This window comes from Primulina tabacum, chromosome 18 (genome assembly GCF_025594145.1).
Source record: "Primulina tabacum isolate GXHZ01 chromosome 18, ASM2559414v2, whole genome shotgun sequence".
NCBI lineage: Eukaryota > Viridiplantae > Streptophyta > Magnoliopsida > Lamiales > Gesneriaceae > Primulina > Primulina tabacum.
Genome location: NC_134567.1, coordinates 30533585 through 30555813, shown reverse-complemented (window position 1 = coordinate 30555813; position 22229 = coordinate 30533585). Strand labels below are relative to the sequence as shown.

At 35.7% G+C, this 22229-nt stretch overlaps 3 protein-coding genes across 5 annotated transcripts; 1 reads left to right on the top strand and 2 right to left on the bottom strand.

Moving 5' to 3' along the window:
- Positions 1–1793: 1793 nt before the first annotated feature.
- Positions 1794–4513, top strand: LOC142532723 (putative 12-oxophytodienoate reductase 11). Of its 2 annotated transcripts, none has more exons than XM_075639133.1 (5): positions 1794–2109; positions 2470–2613; positions 2822–2952; positions 3253–3429; positions 3495–4513. In XM_075639133.1, exons 1-5 carry the CDS (start codon positions 2021–2023, stop codon positions 4100–4102), a joined length of 1149 nt encoding a protein of 382 aa, XP_075495248.1. In that variant the 5' UTR covers positions 1794–2020; the 3' UTR covers positions 4103–4513. The 2 variants fall into 2 exon arrangements, with proteins under 2 accessions (XP_075495248.1, XP_075495250.1); XM_075639135.1 differs by having other exon boundaries at positions 1797–2109; positions 2473–2613.
- Positions 4514–5059: 546 nt separating this feature from the next.
- LOC142532724 (glucuronoxylan 4-O-methyltransferase 1-like) lies at positions 5060–6442 on the bottom strand. Its single transcript, XM_075639136.1, is given in 2 exon segments — positions 5060–5529; positions 5531–6442. Coding segments are annotated over 2 exon segments (888 nt in total). The 5' UTR covers positions 6107–6442; the 3' UTR covers positions 5060–5217.
- Positions 6443–7264: 822 nt separating this feature from the next.
- Positions 7265–19927, bottom strand: LOC142533813 (dynamin-2A-like). Of its 2 annotated transcripts, none has more exons than XM_075640709.1 (22): positions 19450–19927; positions 17876–17926; positions 17655–17775; positions 17441–17530; positions 17048–17109; positions 16080–16194; positions 15637–15979; positions 14989–15136; positions 14358–14459; positions 14147–14266; positions 13711–13794; positions 13482–13609; positions 13175–13259; positions 12749–12893; positions 12025–12101; positions 11636–11692; positions 9644–9791; positions 9407–9555; positions 8796–8909; positions 8652–8719; positions 8240–8403; positions 7265–7786 (listed from the first exon to the last, which is right to left on the bottom strand). In XM_075640709.1, the coding sequence occupies exons 1-22, from the start codon at positions 19597–19599 to the stop codon at positions 7548–7550; spliced, it is 2760 nt and encodes a 919-aa protein (XP_075496824.1). In that variant the 5' UTR covers positions 19600–19927; the 3' UTR covers positions 7265–7547. The 2 variants fall into 2 exon arrangements, with proteins under 2 accessions (XP_075496824.1, XP_075496823.1); XM_075640708.1 differs by having other exon boundaries at positions 8231–8403; positions 19450–19925.
- Positions 19928–22229: the final 2302 nt, after the last annotated feature.

The window sequence follows — 22229 nt, the reverse complement described above, 5'->3', positions numbered from 1 at the left end:
GAAGTTTAGCAAGAACAATAAATGACCCGATCTTCAATAATCTTGAACATAATAGCAAATTGGCTCGCTTAGAACTTAGGAAATCTAAAGCTATGTTGAATTCAACTAGAGTTCGTCAAGAACGAAAACTGGGACGAGCTTGTCTCGATAATCTTGCTTCATTTACGACATCAATTGGAATCGTAAAGGAAATCTTATAATAAGTTGAAACGGCTCTTCAACAACCAAACAAAAGCTTAAAGTTTACTACACCAATCTCTCCTTAAAAAGAAGTTAATACCAATCTTGCTCCAGTGTTTACATACACGCAGGAAATGACCTCCCAAAAAACATCAATCTTCATAAATGTCTCGCTAAACAAGATCAAGAAAGATTGAAGATTTAGCCTTTCAACGGGTTCTAAAATTCTCCCTGTAATCATTTGTTACAACACAACAACTAATTCACGGTGGCTACATATAGATTCATAAAAATCAGAACCCACATAAGAACTTTCGGATCTAGTCTCGAAATCACCGGCTATGGAGTTCTTTCAAGACATATATATAAACAACTAAATAAGAACAAAACATGAACTTTTGGTTCCGGTAAATAAAAGTTCCTTTTCCATCGGGGGTGTATTGGTTATAGATTTTTAATGACTTTTATGGAGTTTAAAAGTCTAGAGGTATTCAAACTAGACTTTTATATACTCCATAAAAGTTTAGTGGTATTCAATGTAAACTTTTGTAGAATTTTAAAAAGTCATGTGGTATTCAAACTTGACTTTTAAAAACTCTACAAAAGTCTATAGGTATTCAAAATGTCAATAGACTTCTCTATGAAATTCTATTAAGTACAAAAATTATAGCTAAGGTACAACAATAAAATGTCAACAAAAGTATTTGATTCAACCTAAAGATTTGGATGTACATTTAATTGAGAAATCTCCCAAATTCAATACAAAACTTCTGCAATACATTTAATTAAATACAAGAATTATAGCTAAGGAGTATTTTTTTTAAATCTTCTGCAACTATCTTTCTTATTTCTTCAAATGTATTTGAATCAATTATTTGTCCATTTCAAGGCCATATTCCTTGATCACATCTTCAGTTGTGATTTGGTTCTCTCCTTGTTTACTAATGCCCCTTAAATTCATTTCAAAACTCTTTTTTGGCACAAAAACTCTTATGAGACAGTCTTATGAATCACTTTTATCTGACGGTCGAGTCTTCCATTAGGGTCACCCGTGAAAAAACATCATTTTTTATTGTAAATATGAGAAATTGACCCCTCTTAAGAATAAAAATTCATGGGAACATCTCACAAGATACCTATTCTTTCTTTGGTCATCTATCTCTTCAAATCCTTCATGAAATAATTACTGCCCAATTAGTTCACATTCATTATAATGTGACATTTTTTAATATCAGTTATTTTTGGACGAAATTCAGTATATCTGTTAATTTTATGTTGATTTCTCCAAATTATTTTAAATTTATGAACTTTTGGTGCTCAAATTCAAGTATTTGAATATGGGTTTCTTCTGCCATTGTTTGTTTTATGCGTTTCCATAGTTAAAGTAACTAATTGTTAAAAAAACGAAAGAAAGAAAAAAATGATCGATAATTATTAGGTTGGTCTATCTTACCCAGGAGTAGCACTCTTTATGTATTTTATATAAGATGTTCACACGAACATATCATTAAAACAAAAAGTAAGAATTAATCTTACATGATTTGTTTTGTTTTGAGATGTTCACTCGAATATCTTATACAAATATAAGCATTCAGCTAAGTGAATTTATAACAAGGCGGGGCAGCAAAATGAACCACGCTACTCTCATTGAGTGTGACGACACTCCTGAGGTCTACGAGGCAGCGCCTTCATCTTTGAATGGATTGTGGAGCAGCAAAATCAACCACGCTACTCTCCTCACGAATCCTCTCTTTTTCTATAAATAAAATACCCTCTCTGCAGTTGTGAATCACGCCTTACTTCCATTTTTTCAAGTGAAGTGGGTTAAGTGCGGCCAAATATGGGAACTGAGATGAGGGAGGAAGAAGGGAAGCAGCGAATCCCACTTCTCACTCCTTACAAAATGGGAAATTTTAGTCTTTCTCATAGGTATTTATTGCTTGTCAATCGAAAAACATCGTCTTTTCTTCCGGTAGAAATCGATTGTTTAAGAAATCCCACCCGAGTTTCGTTTTCATTCATTAATTTGTATACGTGAGAATGTATTTCTTTGAGAATGTGTGGCGTGTAATGCATCAAGATTTTATCTTTAGCAGACCATGTTGAGTTATTTGCGTGATTCTTTGTTGTATGGTGATTTTGATGGAATATGTGTGGTTGATCAGTGATTTCAGAGACCAAATCGTCAGAAATTTTGAGCAGTTTATCTGGAGCTGAGTTTTTGTTTATTTCTATGTGCATATTTTTTCAAAACTTCTGTGAGATGCTAATTTTGTAAACTATTTTTAGCAGAATTGTTTTGGCACCATTAACTAGGCAGAGATCTTTTAATAACGTTCCTCAACCTCATGCTATCCTGTACTATTCTCAAAGAGCAACCAAAGGGGGTTTTCTCTTGGCTGAAGCCACTGGAGTTTCGGACACAGCTCAAGGGTAAGTTCATTGGGTTACATCGGGGCATTTATAAACAGAGATTAAATTTTGGTTATAATTTTTCTAAGAATTTAAATTGTCTGCCCCATGATACGCCTGCCTCCCATCCCAGTAGCTACATGTCAAGTCTGTTAATATTTGTAAATATTAAGGAACTTCGGTTCTGATAATCTCTGGTTACTAAGAACCCAATCTTGTTTGATATAAGGTATCCAAATACACCAGGAATATGGACAAAGGAACAAACTGATGCATGGAAGCCCATTGTAGATGCAGTTCATGCCAAAGGTGCAGTCTTCTTTTGCCAGATTTGGCACGTTGGAAGGGTTTCGAACTCCGGTAATTCCCTGTACACATGTCTCTTGATTATGTTACTGTAAGTTACATTGAGGTCCACATTGTTTGATCTGCATCAAACCGGTATTTGAACCCCTTTGTTGTCTGGGCTCAAGGAAGAGAAAGAAAACAAATTTGGAATAATCTGGATGATGGTAGGCTTCAAGCTTCGATTGAAACATTGTTTAGGCCTTGTGTTACCGAATATTTTACGCTTGTGACAAACTATGTTCTCCATTAGCATCGAAGTAAAGGATTACTTACATACATGCTACATTATTTTGATCTTAGCGTCATTTACAGGGTTTCAGCCAAATGGAAAGTCTCCTATATCTGGCACATATAGGGAATTACCTCCACAATTACGAGCTAATGGTGTGGATATGGCTCGATTTTCCCCTCCACGACGACTGAGTACAGATGAAATTCCTAAAATTGTTAATGATTTTAGGATTGCTGCAAGAAATGCTATAGAAGCTGGTATGATTCTTCCGTGTAGAAAATATTCGTTTGCTCTTTGACAGACATATTACTTTTAATATCAGGTTTTGATGGGGTTGAGATCCATGGCGCACATGGTTATCTCATAGAACAATTTTTCAAAGATCAAGCAAATGACCGAACTGATCAATATGGTGGTTCTCTGGAAAACCGTTGTCGATTCGGTCTTGAAATAGTTGAAGCTGTGAGTGATGAAATAGGAGCTGACCGAGTTGGAATTAGGCTTTCTCCCTTTGCAACTTATATGGAATGCGGAGACTCAAACCCTGAAGCCCTTGGCCTTTATTTGGCTGAGGCCTTAAACAAATATGGGATTCTTTACTGCCACATGATTGAACCAAGGATGATATCTGTTGGGGTAAAATCTGAATGTCCGGAGAGTCTTGTCCCAATGAGAAAATCATTCAAGGGCACTTTCATTGTTGCTGGTGGGTATGAAAGGGAAGACGGAAACAAAGCTGTGGCTGAAAACCGTACTGATCTTGTTGCATATGGCCGCCATTTCTTGGCTAATCCAGATTTACCGAAGAGATTTGAGCTTGATGCTCCTCTGAACAAATATCAAAGGGAGACGTTTTATTCACCCGAACCTGTTTTAGGCTATACCGACTACCCATTTCTTGAAGAAATTGATGGGTTTCGGGGGAAATAGAATAATAAATCACCTTCGAATAAAAAATTACCTTTATTTGATTGCCATATGATTGATTGCTTTGCAGCATGATTACAGGTGATCAGTATAACACTTTTATTTCAAATGAGCTGTGGTTCACTGCATGGCTTTGATACATAACATGAGTTCATTACATCCTACATGTAGAGGCACTATCCCCATGATAGAATCAAATATCCAAATTTAGACACACATACATCGGATCCACTAATTTTTTTAAAATCACATATGTGTGTGAATCTTGTCCATCCAAATCATGTGGGGGTACCCACATGTAGCATCGACCTAACCCATAACATGTCCGAAAAGTGAAACTTGGATGACATATCATATTTGTAATATAATTGTTTGCTGTTAAGGAAATGTACCATAATATCAGCCTTAAATGTATAGCAGTTTTTAGCTTATCTTTCAAGTTATTCGAAGTTGGATCAAATAAATATCACATAACGCTCTAATAATAATCCAGCAGTCTCAACATATCAAAAGTCCAATTTAAAAACTTTTTTAAATATCATTGTACGATGAACTGGACAGATCATAGATACGTTGCTTCCGGTTTTTTTCTCAAATTTTTGAAGCTTCGGATGCTTCATTTACTTCTTGAAGTTATGCTTGGTCTGATGAAACATATCTCCAAGTGTAATAGTTTATTTTGGAATTAAATTTCTTGTCGCATTACTGTGACACGCATGATGAGTGTTGTGCCTGGATATAAGTTCGCATTCTGTCGAGCCTCGGGCCCATGGAGTGGGGCTCATGGGTTCTTCATAAAATTGCCTATTGGCCTTATAATCTCATTTTACATGGCCTCAATATTTTGCTCAGTGGGACGAAGTTTTTATTACATCAATTCATCTTTTGCGTGGTTTATGTTTGTATAAGAATTTATATCACGTTTTTTCAAAAATCTTTAAGCAAGTAGAAAAAAACAAATAGGAGTTCAAATATGATGCATTTAATCAAGTACTGACAGAGAAGTAAAACAGTAAACAATATCCCTCTTGAATTCCCCTTTCAGATATCAACAAGCATCAATGAATGAGTAGCTAAAATATCTTTGCAGCATAGAATATAGTGGGGTGAACGAGTTTTTATGGACAAAAAGATCTCCCTAAACGAGTCCTATGACTCGGTACTGTGAATTGCCTTAATCTCCCTTCTTGCTCTCTCAAATATCCTTCACATAAGAATTTCATGGAGAATTTATCCTCGACCTCCCTGTTCACATCATGCACAAACACATCAGTCTCACCATTTTCCCTATTTCTTGCCATCAATCCAGCAGTGTATATTGCATTCATCCTCCCTGGTGCTCCATCGAAGTATCCTGTTGGCGCGTCCACCATGATCAGATCCCACTCATTATCATACACCTCATTTGGTAATCCTTTTAAAGCAAGTTTGACATTTTGAGAATCTTGGATCACTGACTTCTTTACACTCTTCTTTCATGCCAATTTCCAGGAGTTCTTCGGCTTGTGTCAACTTTGTGTCATACACGACATGGTATGATTCCAAGGACGGGATTTGCTTTTGGATTTGCTCGATCCATGACTTGTTTTCTTCGAGAAAAACTGTGCGGCCTCCATGGTTCAGTGATGTCCACATTAGGCTGTCGTGGCCTAAACCAAATACTAAGAAGTTACATGGTGACTTTTTTTCGAGTACTTTTAGGGATACGGATATTTCTTTGATGGTTTGTTGTGGAGTGATGTTTAAGGTTGCGTAGTGAACTAGTGAGTGTGCTAAAGAATATGGGATTTTGTTGCAAGTTGGCAACAAAGGAAGAGTTGGACAATCTGCTGGCAGTTGTTCTTCATGAACATCAGACGAATTCGTTGGAAGGATCGATGAATCAAGTGTTGCAATCTCTTTAGAGTAGGAGAAACCCGTTCTCAGGATCAAGAAGAGAAAGAAAAGGAATAAAAAGCAAATAAAAACGATCTTGAGATTAATGGGGTATTGTAGTTTACCTCTCATGTTTTCGAGTCCTTTCTCGATTATTTTTAATGAAATACTGATCAACCAAATTCCAAGAATTCTTGGTCGATCCCTACAACGTCTACAACGAGAGAAAGGGGAGGGATGATTTGAAGATGAAGTTTCTTGATCGATTTCTAGAAAAATAATGCATGAATCGTATGAGTTTGTTTGGAACTTTTGAACTCCCTTGAAAATGAAGAGAAGGGCTGTTGTTTGATAGGGATAAAAGAACTAATGATCGTTTCTAGCGTGCAAGACAGATGAGGAGATGCATCTTTGTTGTATAGTAGTTGAGATATTAGGTGCTACCGTGCTTGTTAGATCCAATCGTTCAAATTGACTTTTGAAGCAGAGTGGATCCAACTGTAGTAAGAGGATTATTACCTTTACTTTAACCAAAAAAGGGAAGAGAAGAAAATTAAAATTTAATATATGATTGTCTATAATTGATTTTTCCCCTCCTAATTTCATTGAGTAGTTCAGTTTCTTGCTGACTAACTTCCTATGCCAGATTTTGCAACTGATTTATAAAAAGTACTCTCTTTTGAAAATATTAAATAATTGAAAATTCCTTTTGTTAAATCTTTAAATCAAAATTGCACAAATACTCTAGACATACCCTATCGAGGATACAATCATCAGGAATCAAATAACGCGTATAAATATATACCTTTTTCCTAAATCACGAGAATATAAATTGCTCGTACAAAGAAGAACACGTGCATTTTGATCCAAAATAAAATTTCAAGTCTGCAGAAGATTTTATTGTTACAAAGTATTACAAGGAACACGATAATCACTATTTCGTGAAGAGGCTCATAATGCCTGCATGTATTTTAGATATTTGCCAGCAACTAATGCAGGGAACCATGCCATACGTAGAGAAAATTCAACTCAATCAACATTTACAGGGAGTCGGATAATTAATTCGGTTGATTGGTTAATAATAACTAATTGTAAATAACAAGATATTTTAAGTGACTTGATTGGTTAATAATAACTAATTTTAAATAACACGATATTTTAAGTGACTCTCAGTAATCATCTTTTTTTTTTGGTAAATTGAATTTGTTCAGTTAAAATCAATTCAGTGCTGGAATGCTCTAACTGGAAGTAATTAGTAACACAGCACAACTCGCAAGACGAGCAGAATGAATGTACAGAAAAAATAATATCCTCTATCAAGGACAATATACGTCTCCCCAAAAACGGACAAACAAAAGATCAAAAGTGTTTCCAAACAATAAAAATGCAGTGATTGCAACACATAAAAACGCGACAACATTAATCGTTATATTATCTACAGAGACGTGTATACCAATTCTACAGACCTAGTATAACAAGATTTGAGCTCGATGAGAACTCATACAATGTTTAAATAAACCGGCCACCCAACAAGACTTGGAAGAATCGGTTGTCAAAAATTATCCATACAAATTTAGTATTTATAACCAGAGCCGGATGCGGGAGGAGCAGGTGGCAACCTGTTGGGCGTGCGGCGACTACCGGAGTTGGTCCCAGAGTTTACATCACCATTTTGGGCAGGGTCACTGTAGCGCCGGCTGTGACCATTGGACCTAGAATCCCCATATGAATCGGTTGGACCATTGGCAGCAGCATCGAATGCAGTTCTCCAGTCATCGCCTGATGACGGGCCAGAAGCGGTCGGACTATTATCTGCACAGTTTGGTAAAGAAATACAGGTCCATGTGAGGAGAAGATATTATGGGAATGGTGATGTTAAGAATACGGAAGTTGAGCTCCAGTTATTAATTTATTATCCCAACTGTCTAAAAAGAGACAGGAGCGACTTCAAACTCGATATCCTGTCAAAATTTTCATGACAAATATTTTGAGACAAAAACCGGATGAAGATCTCTCATCAAACTGTTTTAACTTGAGAATATAAGAGATGTGCTTGTAATTATTGGCTATTTTACTTAGCAAACAATATGCAAAAAGTCAAAAACAATATCTAATCTAACAGTCGAAGAAAGCATGTTGATACTACTCATGAGATGCCTAGGCGAGTTGATATCCTGGTTTTCTTTCTCGAGAGACCTACACTGATTCCAACAAGATTTTGACCCAAGGATGAAAAAGTTTGAAAGTTAAAATCACCTGATCTACCTTCACTGGAAAAGCCAGAGGCCGCCGCTGCTCGATTGTCATGAATACTTAGTTGCCTAGTAAGCTTGGATAGAAGCGAGGACTGTTTCTGGTACCGTTCCCTTCTTCGCTTGACATTCTGATCCTCCTGAAGCAGTTCTTCCACTCTCACCGTGCTTTGAGCGCTATCATTCCAAAGAAATGATGTCAAACTACTTACACAAGACCAAAAGGAAAACGAGATAACAGGGAAAAAAATACAAAGCATAAAATTGGTTTAGACACTGATCAATGTTTCAATATAGACTCGAACAAGCTTCACAAATTGGAACATCAGTATTCTCTTTTCTTTTTCAAGCAGAAACACCACAATCAAGAAAATAAGACGAAGCATTGTCCAATAAACTTATTAGACAATGGGAATTAAACTAACCTGACAGAAATGTATAATTTGTTAAGCATGTCTTCTTTTGCCTTCTCTACTTGGCAAAGAACAACGGCCTGAAACCAAAGATAAAGCAACTTAAATGTTGCTTAAGATAAACAAACTCCAATGAAAGCTTTAGTTGACATTGACCTTTGGAACATTGGCAGCCAGACTGTTAAGAACGGCTTCAACATAACCGCGCACTTCCTGAGACATCCATCGAAGTTCTTCTTCCGGATCTGCAGGTCTTCTCGCCATAGTATCCTATATGCGGCAAACAAAAATGAACACAATGTACATGTCTTTATTTAACACACAGACAACTGTTTGCAGGTCAACCATCCGAAAATACATGCCTTGTTTTTTGTTATCGGGAATAGTTGTCCATCTCCAAAACAAAAGCCAATCCTTATATTTCATTTTTAGTTTCTTTTTCACAAACGACATTTGTTACTTTTAACAAAAATTTCCACCAGTTCCAAATTAATATTCCATTATCAGATTATAATACAAATTATACTATTTTAAATTTAAAAAGAATCTTATCCAATAATTTCTGATGCGATTTTGACATCTACAGTTTTCCTAAAACAAAACCGAACATTCATTTTATTTCCCCAACTCCCAAAACAAATCCATACAAGCCCATACGGAGTAGAAACTTGAAATTTTGATAAGCCTTCCAAAGATGAAAATGCAAGGCAATCAAGCTGACTGACAGTTACAAGGAACATACACGCAGCATGAATTTGATTACTTACCAGAGAACCATCAGAAAGACTTTGCCGTATTTGAGGACCAGGTTCGCCCTTTACTTGACCTCCTTTAGAACTAATAACATTTCTTAACTTATTCAACCACTCTACCTTATCTGGTAAGCTCTCAGCCTTCAAAACAACAGCACTATGGGCTGCAAACATGGACAAGCTTCAGTTAATATATCTGTTATTACAACGAAAATAAGTTCAGCAAGAGATTCAAGCAAATATTTACAGTACCTTTAAGAACGGTCTTATACTGAACCCTGCTTGTTATCTTGAATACAAGACTGGGTGCTTTTTCAGCAACCGGGCCATTTGCCTTCTTATCTTTAGAACTCTTTGAAGAAGCTTCTTCATCCTCTGCCACTTCTTCCAAATTACATTCCTGGTAGTCTCAACCAAATATTACAAGATTGATTAGTGTTTAACATCAATTTTTTCAGGAATATCAAATTACATCAACCGAATGGGCGTTAAGTACAATAACACTGCATTCTAGAATACCAAGATTAGTAATTTCAGAACATGCAACAAAAAACTCATGCAGAACAGAAAGTATAAATCAAATGAACAGCACAGAAGTATTGTAACTTCAGAGCATGTAATGTAGAATCCCCAAAATCCATGGAAGCAAGTATAAAATGACAAACTTAGTCATAGCCTTTTTCCACCACTTCGGCACAGTGATTAACTGTTCTCTTACTGCAAAAAGTAGAAATCACATTACCAATGCAGAAGCACTTTCATCTGAAAAAAGTTCATGTCAAGACCAACATTAGATAGAGCAGAGCTATCCTTAAAACAAATATGAACTGACAGAAAGTGCAGGGGGTAAACTCTGCAACGTCATGTTTCCACATGCCTCCTATTTTCACACAAGATTTACCTGCCGCTTGGGGAAGTATTATATTTCAATAATGGACCCCTCATGGGATAAAATATATTTTGGTCCAAGCCAAGAACCTATAGGAGTTTAACATATCTTTTGCAATATCTAATATGCTTAATTCCTTGGCAAATGAAAAGTTGTTTACCATTAGACCGCAATGTGGCAAAAAGAAAGGAATTCCTGCAAAGTTCTAGCAACCAAGTCTTCCCTGTACCTACTAAGCATCCATGTTCTCTATTGTGTTGTTTGATAGGTTCCAATATGATCTATTCAATGTTCAGGGGATAAAACTTGAGCTTCTCGCTAACTGTTTTGCTGATATATGCTTCACAGCGGGTTAACTTAAATAATCGCAATGCCGGCATGCAGAAAAAAATTGGCAGAATTTATCGGGAGATATTCCTACGCTTTATGTATCAGGTGAGACCACCATCTGCAAGTTCTTGCATCTTCCATGTGCAATTTATTTTGCAAACCTCCCATTGTTATTCACAAGGCTCACCAAAACACACAGTGTTCAGGAGCCAAAGGCACGAGGCGAGGTGTGTGTCTTATCGAAGTAAGGCACACCAAAGCCAGGGACATGAACTTGGACAAGGAAGAGAGGGATGTTCAATTCTAAAAATATTAGGACTTTGCTGTAGCAAAGAAAACATAGGACGAGTTCACACTGAATTAGAATTTAATCGCTGTTTAGAAAACAGAAGAATTAAATGCTGTACAAGAAAGAAGAGTGGCTGCACACCATGGGGTTGTCTTAAATGATTAACTAATTACCCGCTTGATGGGATTGGGTAATTCCGGTTTGGGCAGGGCTGGCCCGGGCTGGGCTTGGGCTCCTTTCTAAACCAAAATCCTGAACTATGTACAAAAGTCACAACTTGCACCCTGTCAAAGGTACATGCCAAAGTGGCTTTGACAACCGTTGCGCCAAAGGATTCTCACAGGCGCATGAGCCGCATCTGGCTGCACCCAGCACCTAGGAGCAGCCAGATGCGAGCTTTTGACAACTATGGAACCTCCACAACAAAACTGAAATTTTGATTTCTCATAATTCCTTCTTACTACAGAACTAAACTCCAGCTGCTTTTGTTTTGTCTCAGATTTGCTTGTTCATTTCGCTTATTACACTCGAATAGAACCTAGTTGTCCACAAATGCTAAACATCTACCATACCCAAAACTGTTGTTAAACAAAATCCAGTGAATGATCTGATTTCTAGTTTCTACAGACCTCAGCAGCAATAATCTAAAGGATTTAAACAAAGTCCGACAATATAAAGGGGGGAAAACATGAAAGAGTGACGGCGTATTCATAAGCACTATATGGCCAATAATTACCTCCAAAGTGATGACACCACGAAAATGTCGTTCTTCTTGTTTCTTGGTATATCCAAGCTGCAGGAACATATATTAAACCATTTGAGAGTGAGTCGACTAATAAGGAACCAGGAGATTATCTAAATACATTCCAAAAAAAGAACCATGAAAAAGTCCATTTATTTTCTTATCAAATATGAGCAATCTATTATACAAATGTTCTCTCAAAAAAACCACAACATAAATTCTTCAATGAATTATTGAGATATCATAACTGAAAAAATTATTGAACATACGAATTGAAGTAGAGAAAATACCAATCCTCAAAAGAATTAAAAAAGATCAAAGAAAAAGAATGTAAAAATGCCAAACTTAAACGAAAAGGCAATCATAAGTCTGAGCTTACTCACCTTTCCTGTCTTTTCATTTAAGACAAACCATCTCTTACTCCAACCATTAGTTTTGGTGCTCTTCTTTAGCAAAAACCCTGTAAAAACAAAAGGTTATTTCGCACAGATGCTAAATCCGAAAACCAAAATACAGCATAGGGTTAAATAACTTTTTTCATTATACATCCACAGAGCACCGACAGAGTCAAACTATTCAGCATATATTAAAAACTTAAATTTAAAATCACATGTCACAAACAAGAGAACTGGAGAGAAGTTTCAATATGTCATTCAGAAGAGACATTGTACACATGGCAGTACAACAGAGCTATTGTGGAACAATTACTGCAGTGTTTCTCTATCAGACTCCATGAATTTTTATTTCCTCCGCCTCAATCCCCAAACCTCCTTCAAGTTGTATGCAAATAAGTTCATTTATTAGAAGTCAAAAATTCAGATAAATTTCCTAGACAGTCCAAAGAGTTCAATCAAGTACCAGTCACTTCTATTCCTGAGTTCCAGTAAAAGTGAAGGACCATTTACAACATAAATTTAGCAACACAGAATGCAAATCAAATGAAAAATAGCAACAGGATAAAATAACCAAATATAATCTCCATAAACTTTCATGGATTATATGACACCAAATATGTTTGCATGTCATTATATATTTACTATATCAATATAGTAAGTATATAATTATGTCAATAGAAACTAAAAAATGTAGGAAACTGTATGCTTGCACCTGCTGCTATTTCTCCTTCTGGTCCAGCAGTCTTCAAGCCAGATCCTTCTTGCACATCTTTATCTTGCTGATTAGATTTTCCATCCTTCATGGATTTCATATTCCCCCCACTCTGTTGGCTCCCTCCAGTTTGCGGACTGGTTGCCTGAATGAAGCGCATGATAAGCATTTGACATAAAATAACAATAAACTATTTCTATGAAATGCAACATGAGACACTACTTGCGGTTTCTCTATAAATCCACAAGAACAAACAACTCAAAAAGATTGTGTACCCCATTCAATATGGACTGCTCAGACTCAAGTGGCTTCTGATTATGTCAATACACATTATTTTGCCACGACTAAGATATGATATTAGTTCAGAAAAATGTGTGAATAAGTGAATTCACCAACAAAAAAACCTCAGTTCCAGACATGGTGTACCCTATTTAATATTGGCTGCTCAGCCTCAAGAGTCTTTTTCGAGGATCGACCTTTTAGCTCCTCTTCCCGCCGTTGTCGATCCATCCTAGCAAACAACCATTCAACTTTAGAATATATACTACTCATGGAAGACAGCTGGGAAAATTATGTTAAAAATCCCTCCAAACTGAGCATATATCAAAACCTTTGTGCATTGATAGAAAATTTTGAAACTTGTACAAGATTTTTTCATCCAAATGTTCCAAGAATTTAAACTACGACAAATTAAGGGAGAAATTCTAAAGACTTAACTACTTGTCTTACATACCTCCGCTGCACTAAACGGATAAAGTGCTGTGGGGGAACAAATGCACGTTCCATGTCAACAAGGGCAATTACCATGTTTTTTGCTTCAGTTTTGAAACCTTCCAAAGCAGTTGTGGCAATTGCTACAACCTACACATAACAGGAAGGATATAAAGACCTGATGAAATAAAAGTAATAAAATTGCCACTGAAAGACTGAGACTCAATTTTTTATAAGCATTAGTGCATTACCTCTCGCTTAAAAGAAGGATATTTTCCAAGACCTGGAGTGGCGTTTGCAGCAGCTGAGACAATGTCCACAAGTACCCGGTGCACCTATTCAGAGATTTCAATTCTAATGAATAACCAAAACGTACATAGAATGACAAAGCTGAATTTCATATTGTATCAAAGGAACGGAAAGTGGGCAGAAAATCAAATGCAGACTAAGAAGATAAAATGTGCAGGAACACATGTTATGAGTAACTGGCAATGGTAAATAAGAAATGCAGTTGTTAGATACATCACTTCAGAGTTAAAATGAACTAAGGATTAAATCAAACTAAAACTACACAGTTAAGGTTAGTAGAGTGGTTAAAAGAATAAGACGAAAGTGGGGAAAACAGTTAAAGGAACAAGCATACAACATAGACGCGCCAAATAAGATGGAAAGACAACACTTGTTTACCTCATCAACACACAAGCGAGAAGGTTCTTTTGCCAGCTCTAAGACACCCTTGATTAAGGACCTCAACCCTTTCTCAGGAGAGATAAGATAAGGCTGATAACCATCAGCCTCGAGCACAATCTGGCAATAATTTAAAATCAGAATTGCAAAATGCAATGAGCGGACATCGAGAGTTCAGAGAAAATTGACACCATGATGGCAAAGACCATACCCTCTTAACATTATTTAGGTCAAAATGTCTGTCTAAAGGGAGTTGCTTGATCCTATTAGGAAAACTGCCTTCAAAACTAGCAACAACTTTCCACCCAACACCCTGGAAAAATGGAGTAAATCAAAATCATAGGATAACAGTAATATATTTGCATATCATCAAAACAAAAGGTATATTATATCATAACACCAAAAATATGTAAGAATGACAATAAACGAACAACGGTAATTTACTGAAAGCATAAATCCATATGGTTGGAATTTTGGTCAAAACAAAACCTCAACACAATGGCATAATTTCATCTCTGAGTTAAAAGCACTAAACTTCTTGCTACTGCCTACAATTATGGTCAAGCAAAATCACAGAAAGTTGGAAAACACGACAAGATCGTTTGTTAGATTAGATGATTTACGACAGCTTGTTAATCATGAAAAAATGTAATAATTGACCCTCCACTGATGTACATCTATTGGAAAAATTTACAAGCAAAATAGAAGCTTAATATGAATATCCCATAAAACTAGATGTGCAATCTCCAAGTATATCTGTAAAAGATGTTAAATTATGTTAACTACGTAAAAAAATCTTTCAGCACCATAAATGATCAAATACAGCTTAATTCTTGTCTCACCTCTCCTGTTGTAATATGCTGGAGGAACTTGTCCTCAAATTCCCGGCAAAGCTCCAATGCTAAAGCTTTCGTACCCTCAGCACTTTGAACCATCTGTTCACCAAGTCTAAAAAGTTCATCCTGTACGATTTGAGACTTCCCCTGAATCCTGCAGAAGTTGCAGAATGAAAATATAACAGTAGAAAAAGCTACTACATAGTGATGCATACAAGTGAATAAAGCAACAGTAACAGGAATCAAACAAAAGAACTAGTACGAAAAATCTTTTACGCATCACATTGAAAATACAGCAGTACAACAAACTCTTGAAAAAAGAGAATAGTATACTTCTGAAATGTTTTGGATTTGGTGAATTTTTAGAGGATTTATTTGTCCCAAAGGATGCCATTATTGCTTTCTGATAGAAATCACAATATTGGGTAAAAAACCTTTCAGCATGAAAGAAAAAAGGAAGCCTAAGGGAAAGAAGAAAAGGAAGACACAAACAATATTTTACATGTCTATCACGTTTTTATTAACTTTCTGAAACCTTGAAATAAAAATATGTTTAAGAGGAAAAAGATTACCATCAACATCATAAAGTTTTTATTAGATCTCCCAAAAAATTGAACGTTACTGGAAAAGTAAAACCTCTAGAAAGGAGCATACCCTGTGAGGAGATTCGGAAGGCGGATTTTCATGCGATTCCGGATCTGTTGAGCAAGGGTCTCCACCAAGGCTAACCTCCCAAGCTTGCTTTGAGGAGCACCGGTAAGTATTGATTTTAAACTTTCACTCTCCGCTCGCCAAGCAGTTTCTAGAGAATTATCAGCTCCAGTGCTCCCTGGTTGAGCAGATGCTATAGAGACAGATTGACCAATCAAAGCAACCCATGGGATATCAGATGTACTTCGAGGTCCTTGATTCAGTAAAAGAGCCTGCACAGCAGTAAGTACTTTCGGTTCTGAAGATGCTTGATCTACCTTGGTAATAACACCAACAGTTCTTGTACCTAAGAAACAGAAACCAAAAAAAGTTACTTGGGTGAAGATAATAACAAACATTCTAAACTACAAACTCACAAAAAAGACCGAAGTAATTTAGCAACCCACATTCTCCATCAAGTTCCTTTGCAATTCTGATGGCTTTTGCAGAGGCCACTTCTGGGGCTTGAAAAGCGGGTATTACAACGAGCAATATTGCATCATTATGTTCTGCAAATTGACTCTGACATGAAGAAATAGGGCATCAGGCCGCTAAAACCAAAAGGAAATCCAGGAGTCTAGGTTAACCACCCAAGGTCTAATTATACAAGCTCAAATCATTCGATTTTTTTCTATCAAACTAGGTTTAAATAAGAACCTATGTTGCATGGATACGGGTACGAGTATCGTATCGAATACGATACGGATACGGCGACACGTCAAAATTTGAAAATATTAGACATGATACGGCATTCATTAAAATATATATAAATATTATATATATTTATATAAATTTTGTATTGAAAAGTAAAAATTATAGAAATGGAATGAAAGAGACGGACAAATGTATTTATGGATTTAAAAGCCCATCCAAATTTATTTTAAATTATTTTTCTTTAGTCCCTAGAAATTTTAATTTTTTTAATTAACCCCTAAAACTTTTAAATATTTGCAATTTTGCTCAAACGTATCCGAAAAACGTATCCATGCCGTATCCATGACGTGTCCTCGCCGTGTCCAAAACGTATCCGGCTGGTCAGCCCTAAACAAAGTCAACGATACGGATTTTGTGGTATCCGACACGCGTATCCGCGTGTCGTATCCGTATCCGTGCCGTATCCTGTACTTCAAAAAAAAAATTTTTTAAGGTATCCGTGCTACATAGAACAGAACCTGCAGCTAGTTGCACAACTACTTAAGAATTCACCACAATTTTACAGAATAACTTCAAATTATTCAAGACTTCTCTATTCCTACCAACAGCAGTCAGTATTTGAAGTGTACCAGATAACATATCATTGAGCAACACTATTACATTGATTTGGTTAGAAAATAAGAGTGCAAAACTAAAAAAACTTGATTTAGAAGCCACTCACCAAAGAATCGTCAAGATTCCCCCTATCAACCCCTGGTAAATCAATCATTTTCAACGGTGGAGCTGCAAAACAAGATCACAGGTATGATATCAAGTACAGCATAGAAAATGCAAAAAGCTAGAGACCGTAGAATGAAAACTGAACAAAATAAAGTTTAAAATTAGTGTGAGAAATAATAGCAATGAGGTGATTAATAGTAAAACGAATATTTCTGGAAGCCCCATATGTTCATCAAGATCAAATTGCCATGTCGAACCGGCTCACAACAAAAAAGTGCTTTTATTCGAACTTTTCAAGTAGCCTGACCTAAAGGCAGTCACGACTCAAAAGCGACACACCTGAGAGGCTACTTGTTGATCAACTAAATAAAAGGAAATCTTAAAGCAGGCACACCTGTACTTGTTCGGAGCTTTAAATATATCTCATCACGACTCTTTCCCGAAATTTTGCTCAGTCTGTCTTGCAATGAATGCCGAAGAGCACCTATAATAGAATAGGGATATAAGAAGAAAAAGATTCCAAGCAATTAGACCACCATGGTATCAGCTGTTAAAATTATTACTTGTGGAAGAATCCTTTAGACTTAAAATTCAGTTAGAAGTCTCACTTGCAGAAACTTGTTGAGATTTACTATCGATCTGCAAAATAATGGATTTACTGCTCAGCGAGCCATCCCTTGTTAAATCAACGCATATTGGAGCACGTGTGGCACCACCTTCACCAGTCGGCTGCAAAATTAAATAGTTAGCAACTTAGCATTTGAAAAATCAGAGTCAACTATAAAATATATCACTAGATACAGTAAAGTATATGCAACCAAATACTTACCAGTGCAGGATGTCCAATTAGACTATTCAGTACAGCAGACTTACCTGCACCCTGATAAAATTGATCACATTAAGAGCGTATCTTTCCCTAACAGTATGAGTACAGGTAAGAAGCATCACAAACATTTCAAGGATCAAAAATGAAAGTCAATCACATAAATTTCAATGTGAGAATGAGAACCACTTAAAAAAATCCTTCCAAACATGAACTTCAGGTGAAACATTGCAATAGACCCTGTGTCTTACTATTTAGAAGAAAATTAGAAAATTTTCCCGGAAATTTAGCCCTTCAGTACATACTTCATCTTCTTAGAGGACATAATAGCTATAGCTATAACAAACAAGAACACTACCCAACCACAGGCCCCTAGCTAATTGTATGTGACTTGAAACCACATCAAACAGATAAGGGCTTTTGGCTAAACAAACTACCACCTTTGTTTCTACATCTTCATTCTTTTATATAGCCACACTTGTCAAAGGACACCACTATGTTTCATTCATTTGAACAGCCTTTTCGGTCCAATTCAACTTTTCAAATTTTTGTCTCACATGTACCACTAAATAAGATTTACTTAGCACCTAAGATATTTTCGCATCACAGCATAACTAGCAATAACCACAAACTGGTGGAAAAATAGACGTTTCTAACAACATTGCCGTTTCTATTTGTTTTTCTTTTTTTTCTTTTTTTTGTTGAGCCAAAATTCAGGGCCCTTAATGATAAAGAAATTATAAAAATGAGAACAAAGGAGTAAAAGGGAACAGTCATGGCACAAATAACAAATGTAATGCATCAAGAGCCGGTAGAATATCATTGTTAAGGATGCATATAGAACCATGGGAACACTAAGAAAACTAAGGACCACTAAGATTAATCTCAGATCATTATCACAAAAATACCAACAATTTTAGAGATCCGTCCATCAGTTTTCAGCTATCAAAAGGCTATATTTGAAATCCTGAACCTGCAGTCCCAATTTAATGTCTGAGCTTCTTGTGCACACTTCAAATAATTTGCACCAAATCACAACCAACTGACCAAGTCATTAAAAAAAACAGGCTATTCATAAATGAGCACCTATAGCCACTTCAACCATAGGAAAAAAGGAAAATCTTATTGGCAAAACTTAGTAGGCAAATCATAAGAAGTGTCTACGAAAAACTTTGCACTCTTATGTCTATATATAACACATATGTTGAAACAGAAGTGCGTTAATCTTTCATTTCAAGATCCAGTAGCCTTGAGAACCAAAATCAACTCACAACATTTCAACCAAACTTTCAAACCAAAAATCAAATCATGTCATTCCAACCAATAAAAACAAAAGTTCATGATCTGCATCAATATCCCAAACACGATGAGACGACAATGGATACAACATAAAACTACCAAGCACAACGGGAAAAAAATCAATTATTATATCAAGTGATTCCAATTCAGATTCCAAATCACACGACTTATTTTTCAAATAAAAGAAAGCAAGCTCCAGAGATCTGATAGACCTACTCCGATTCCCCAACTGCAAAAAAAAAAAGACAATTTTACAATGCTCCGATTAATGTAATACTCACAGTGTTGCCTAAAGCAACAACATTAAGGAAAGTAGAGGGTCGTCTTGATGAAGCAGACGACGACGTCTCGTCCACATCTTCGTCGGCAAGTAGCGCGGCCGCCTGCCACATGGAATCGGAGAGCTTAAACAATTCATCGATCGCCTCCATCGACTCCAACGAATATCCTCCCCAAAATGAATCGCTCGGATAAAGATATGGATGTAAACTTAACCGAGTGGATCGAAGCGGCAATAACCGCAGATCCAATCGAATGGGAGGAAATCAATTCGAATGGGAGGACATCACTTTTATCTGCGAGTGTACGATTTAAATGGAAATTAGGGTTTCAAGAAGATTTGAAACTTCTGAGGTCGAGTTTTGAAATTATGAAGAAAAAAAATTGAAAAAAATTGGGAAGAAGGTGCTGTGGTGATCCTGCGATTATATGATCAGATTCGTGACCGTAATTTTGGAAAAATGGAAACTTTATTTAGTTTAAATAGAATGGACGGCACACGCGCCAAGCACAACTTATGTTGCAAACAAAACAAACTATTTTTCAGTAATAAACATAATTAAAAATTCACCCAAAACTAAAAAAAAATTTACACAAAAAACTCATCACTTAATAAAACAATTTTATGAAACGTATATCATATTTTGGCTAATATAGCATGTTCCTTCTCTCGAGAAGGACACAAAGATTAGTGCATGAACATTCACATGTTATTAATCGACTATCTCTTTCGACTTAATCTTAGGCCCCGGATCATTCTCTGTGGATGATCCCTTAGGTTTTCGGGACATGGATTTGCACTGATATTTGCGTTATTCAAGCAGCATTCTCGCTTTCGCTTCGTTCACTGCTGCTTGCACGGAGGCTTCCCACTAAGGCAGAACGCTTCCCTACCGATATATTTTTACATCCCACGGCTTTGGCAGATCACTTAGCCCTGTACATCTTCGGCGCATGAGCGCTCAATCAGTGAGCTATTAAGCATATCTCCAATTTGATTGGTTCATGAAAAAATATCGATTTTTATGTGAAAAACATTATTTTTATTTGTAGATATGGATCGAATAAACTCGTTCTACATATATAATTATGTGAGACCGCCTCACATGAGACTTACTCGAAAAATTAATAGCAATTAAAATTCAAAGTTCAGGTACTAAATTAAATTCAACATGTTTAGAAAACATATCGTCTTCGACTCAAATTTTATAGTAATTGAATTAAAAAAATAGTAATATTTTCATCATCTTTCAATTTGATCATCTAATCATTCATTATCTTCACGTACGAGTGGAAGAGAAGAATATTTTTTATAAAATAAATTTATTTTAACATTTGGATGCAATAGTGTTCAAAACGATTTCCAAAAGTCAAAAAATAAGCTCTGAAAAATAGCTTAAAAATTGTTTTAGAGTTACACATATTAAAAATTAATATTAAATATAACATAAAATTTTCTAAATTATAAATATAAAATAGATTTATTTTTTAAATATTTAAATTATAAAAATATTTTCATATATATATATATATAACTATATATAATTACTTACATTGATTCGTGCTATGATATTTTTTTGGTAATTTTGTCAATAAAAAAATCTTATAAAACCAAACATATTAATATATTTAAGTTGTTTAAAATAAATTCACTCAAACACTTTAACAACTTATTTATAAAATAAGATCTCACGACTTAAAAACTCCTAAAACAACTTATAAGATATTAGGGTTTATAAGATGTTATAAATAAGTTTAGTTACTATTTACTCTTGATTAAATTGATACAAAAATTTTAAAAAATATGATGTACTGTTAAACAATTATAATAGTACATCATATTACATTTGCAAATTATAAAAATACTCAAATGTCACTGAAAAAATTCAATATTCACCACATTCTCATACAATAATTTAAAAAATAACTGCAATAAAAAAAAAAATACAAGAAGACGGAAATATAAATCACATTGAGTTGCCATGTACATAAACATTGCTATGCTCATTAAAAAAGCAGACAACATCCATCTCTTAGCCTAAGTACACAAGGATATACAGTATATATACAGGTACCTTCCAACTAAATGCTCGCAATAGAATACGTCTGGACCAAGTAGGCCATAATCTTCTTGTACTCGCCAGTTTCCATCCCAGTGTTAGGATCAACAAGGTAAGACATCTGCACAGAATTATACTCGACCGAATATATTATAGAAAAAGTGCATCGACTTTATGCATGAAGCAAGGGGAAAGCACCCTTTATGCCATTAATTATGTTAATGGTCTTTTTTAGAGCGATCCTCGGAGGAAGGGGGTTCGTATGCCTGCTTCCGCTCCATGTTTTTGAAGATAAAGTTAATAAATTTGTAGGTTTTCTAATTTCAGATCGAGAATATAATGCATCGCCGAAAATGTAATCATTCCATCTTCGCTATGTAATGTATATATAGGATATAGCCTAGGACATACGAGAAGGTGTTGATCAATATGCAAGGTTTAAGTTGCAGCATTTTCTGAGCCTGTACCAAAACAGTTTTGGAGGGCTCATAAAGAACTGGAGAGTAACCATATTCCCATATTGCACACCTTGAATAAAGTCACCATAAACTGTCTTTATACCATATACCGGCAATACACATTGACTAAGTTTTTGGGCTATAACAAATTAATGATTTATTTATATTTTAAGACCAATAAAGTATCAATCAAATTACCTCTCCAAAAGGCCAAATGACGGACTTCTTTCTCCAACGAACTGACGAAAAAAGTAATTTACGATG

Coding starts and splice junctions, on each gene's coding strand:
- LOC142532723 (XM_075639133.1), top strand. CDS start 2,021: ATGGGAACTGAGATGAGGGAGGAAGAAGGGAAGCAGCGAATCCCACTT. Junction 2,110..2,469: donor AATTTTAGTCTTTCTCATAG/GTATTTATTGCT, acceptor AACTATTTTTAG/CAGAATTGTTTTGGCACCAT. Junction 2,614..2,821: donor GTTTCGGACACAGCTCAAGG/GTAAGTTCATTG, acceptor GTTTGATATAAG/GTATCCAAATACACCAGGAA.
- LOC142533813 (XM_075640708.1), bottom strand. CDS start 19,599: ATGGAGGCGATCGATGAATTGTTTAAGCTCTCCGATTCCATGTGGCAG. Junction 12,102..12,748: donor AGAAGGAGAAATAGCAGCAG/GTGCAAGCATAC, acceptor TTGTTTTTACAG/GGTTTTTGCTAAAGAAGAGC. Junction 7,787..8,230: donor TTCCAGTGAAGGTAGATCAG/GTGATTTTAACT, acceptor CAAACTGTGCAG/ATAATAGTCCGACCGCTTCT.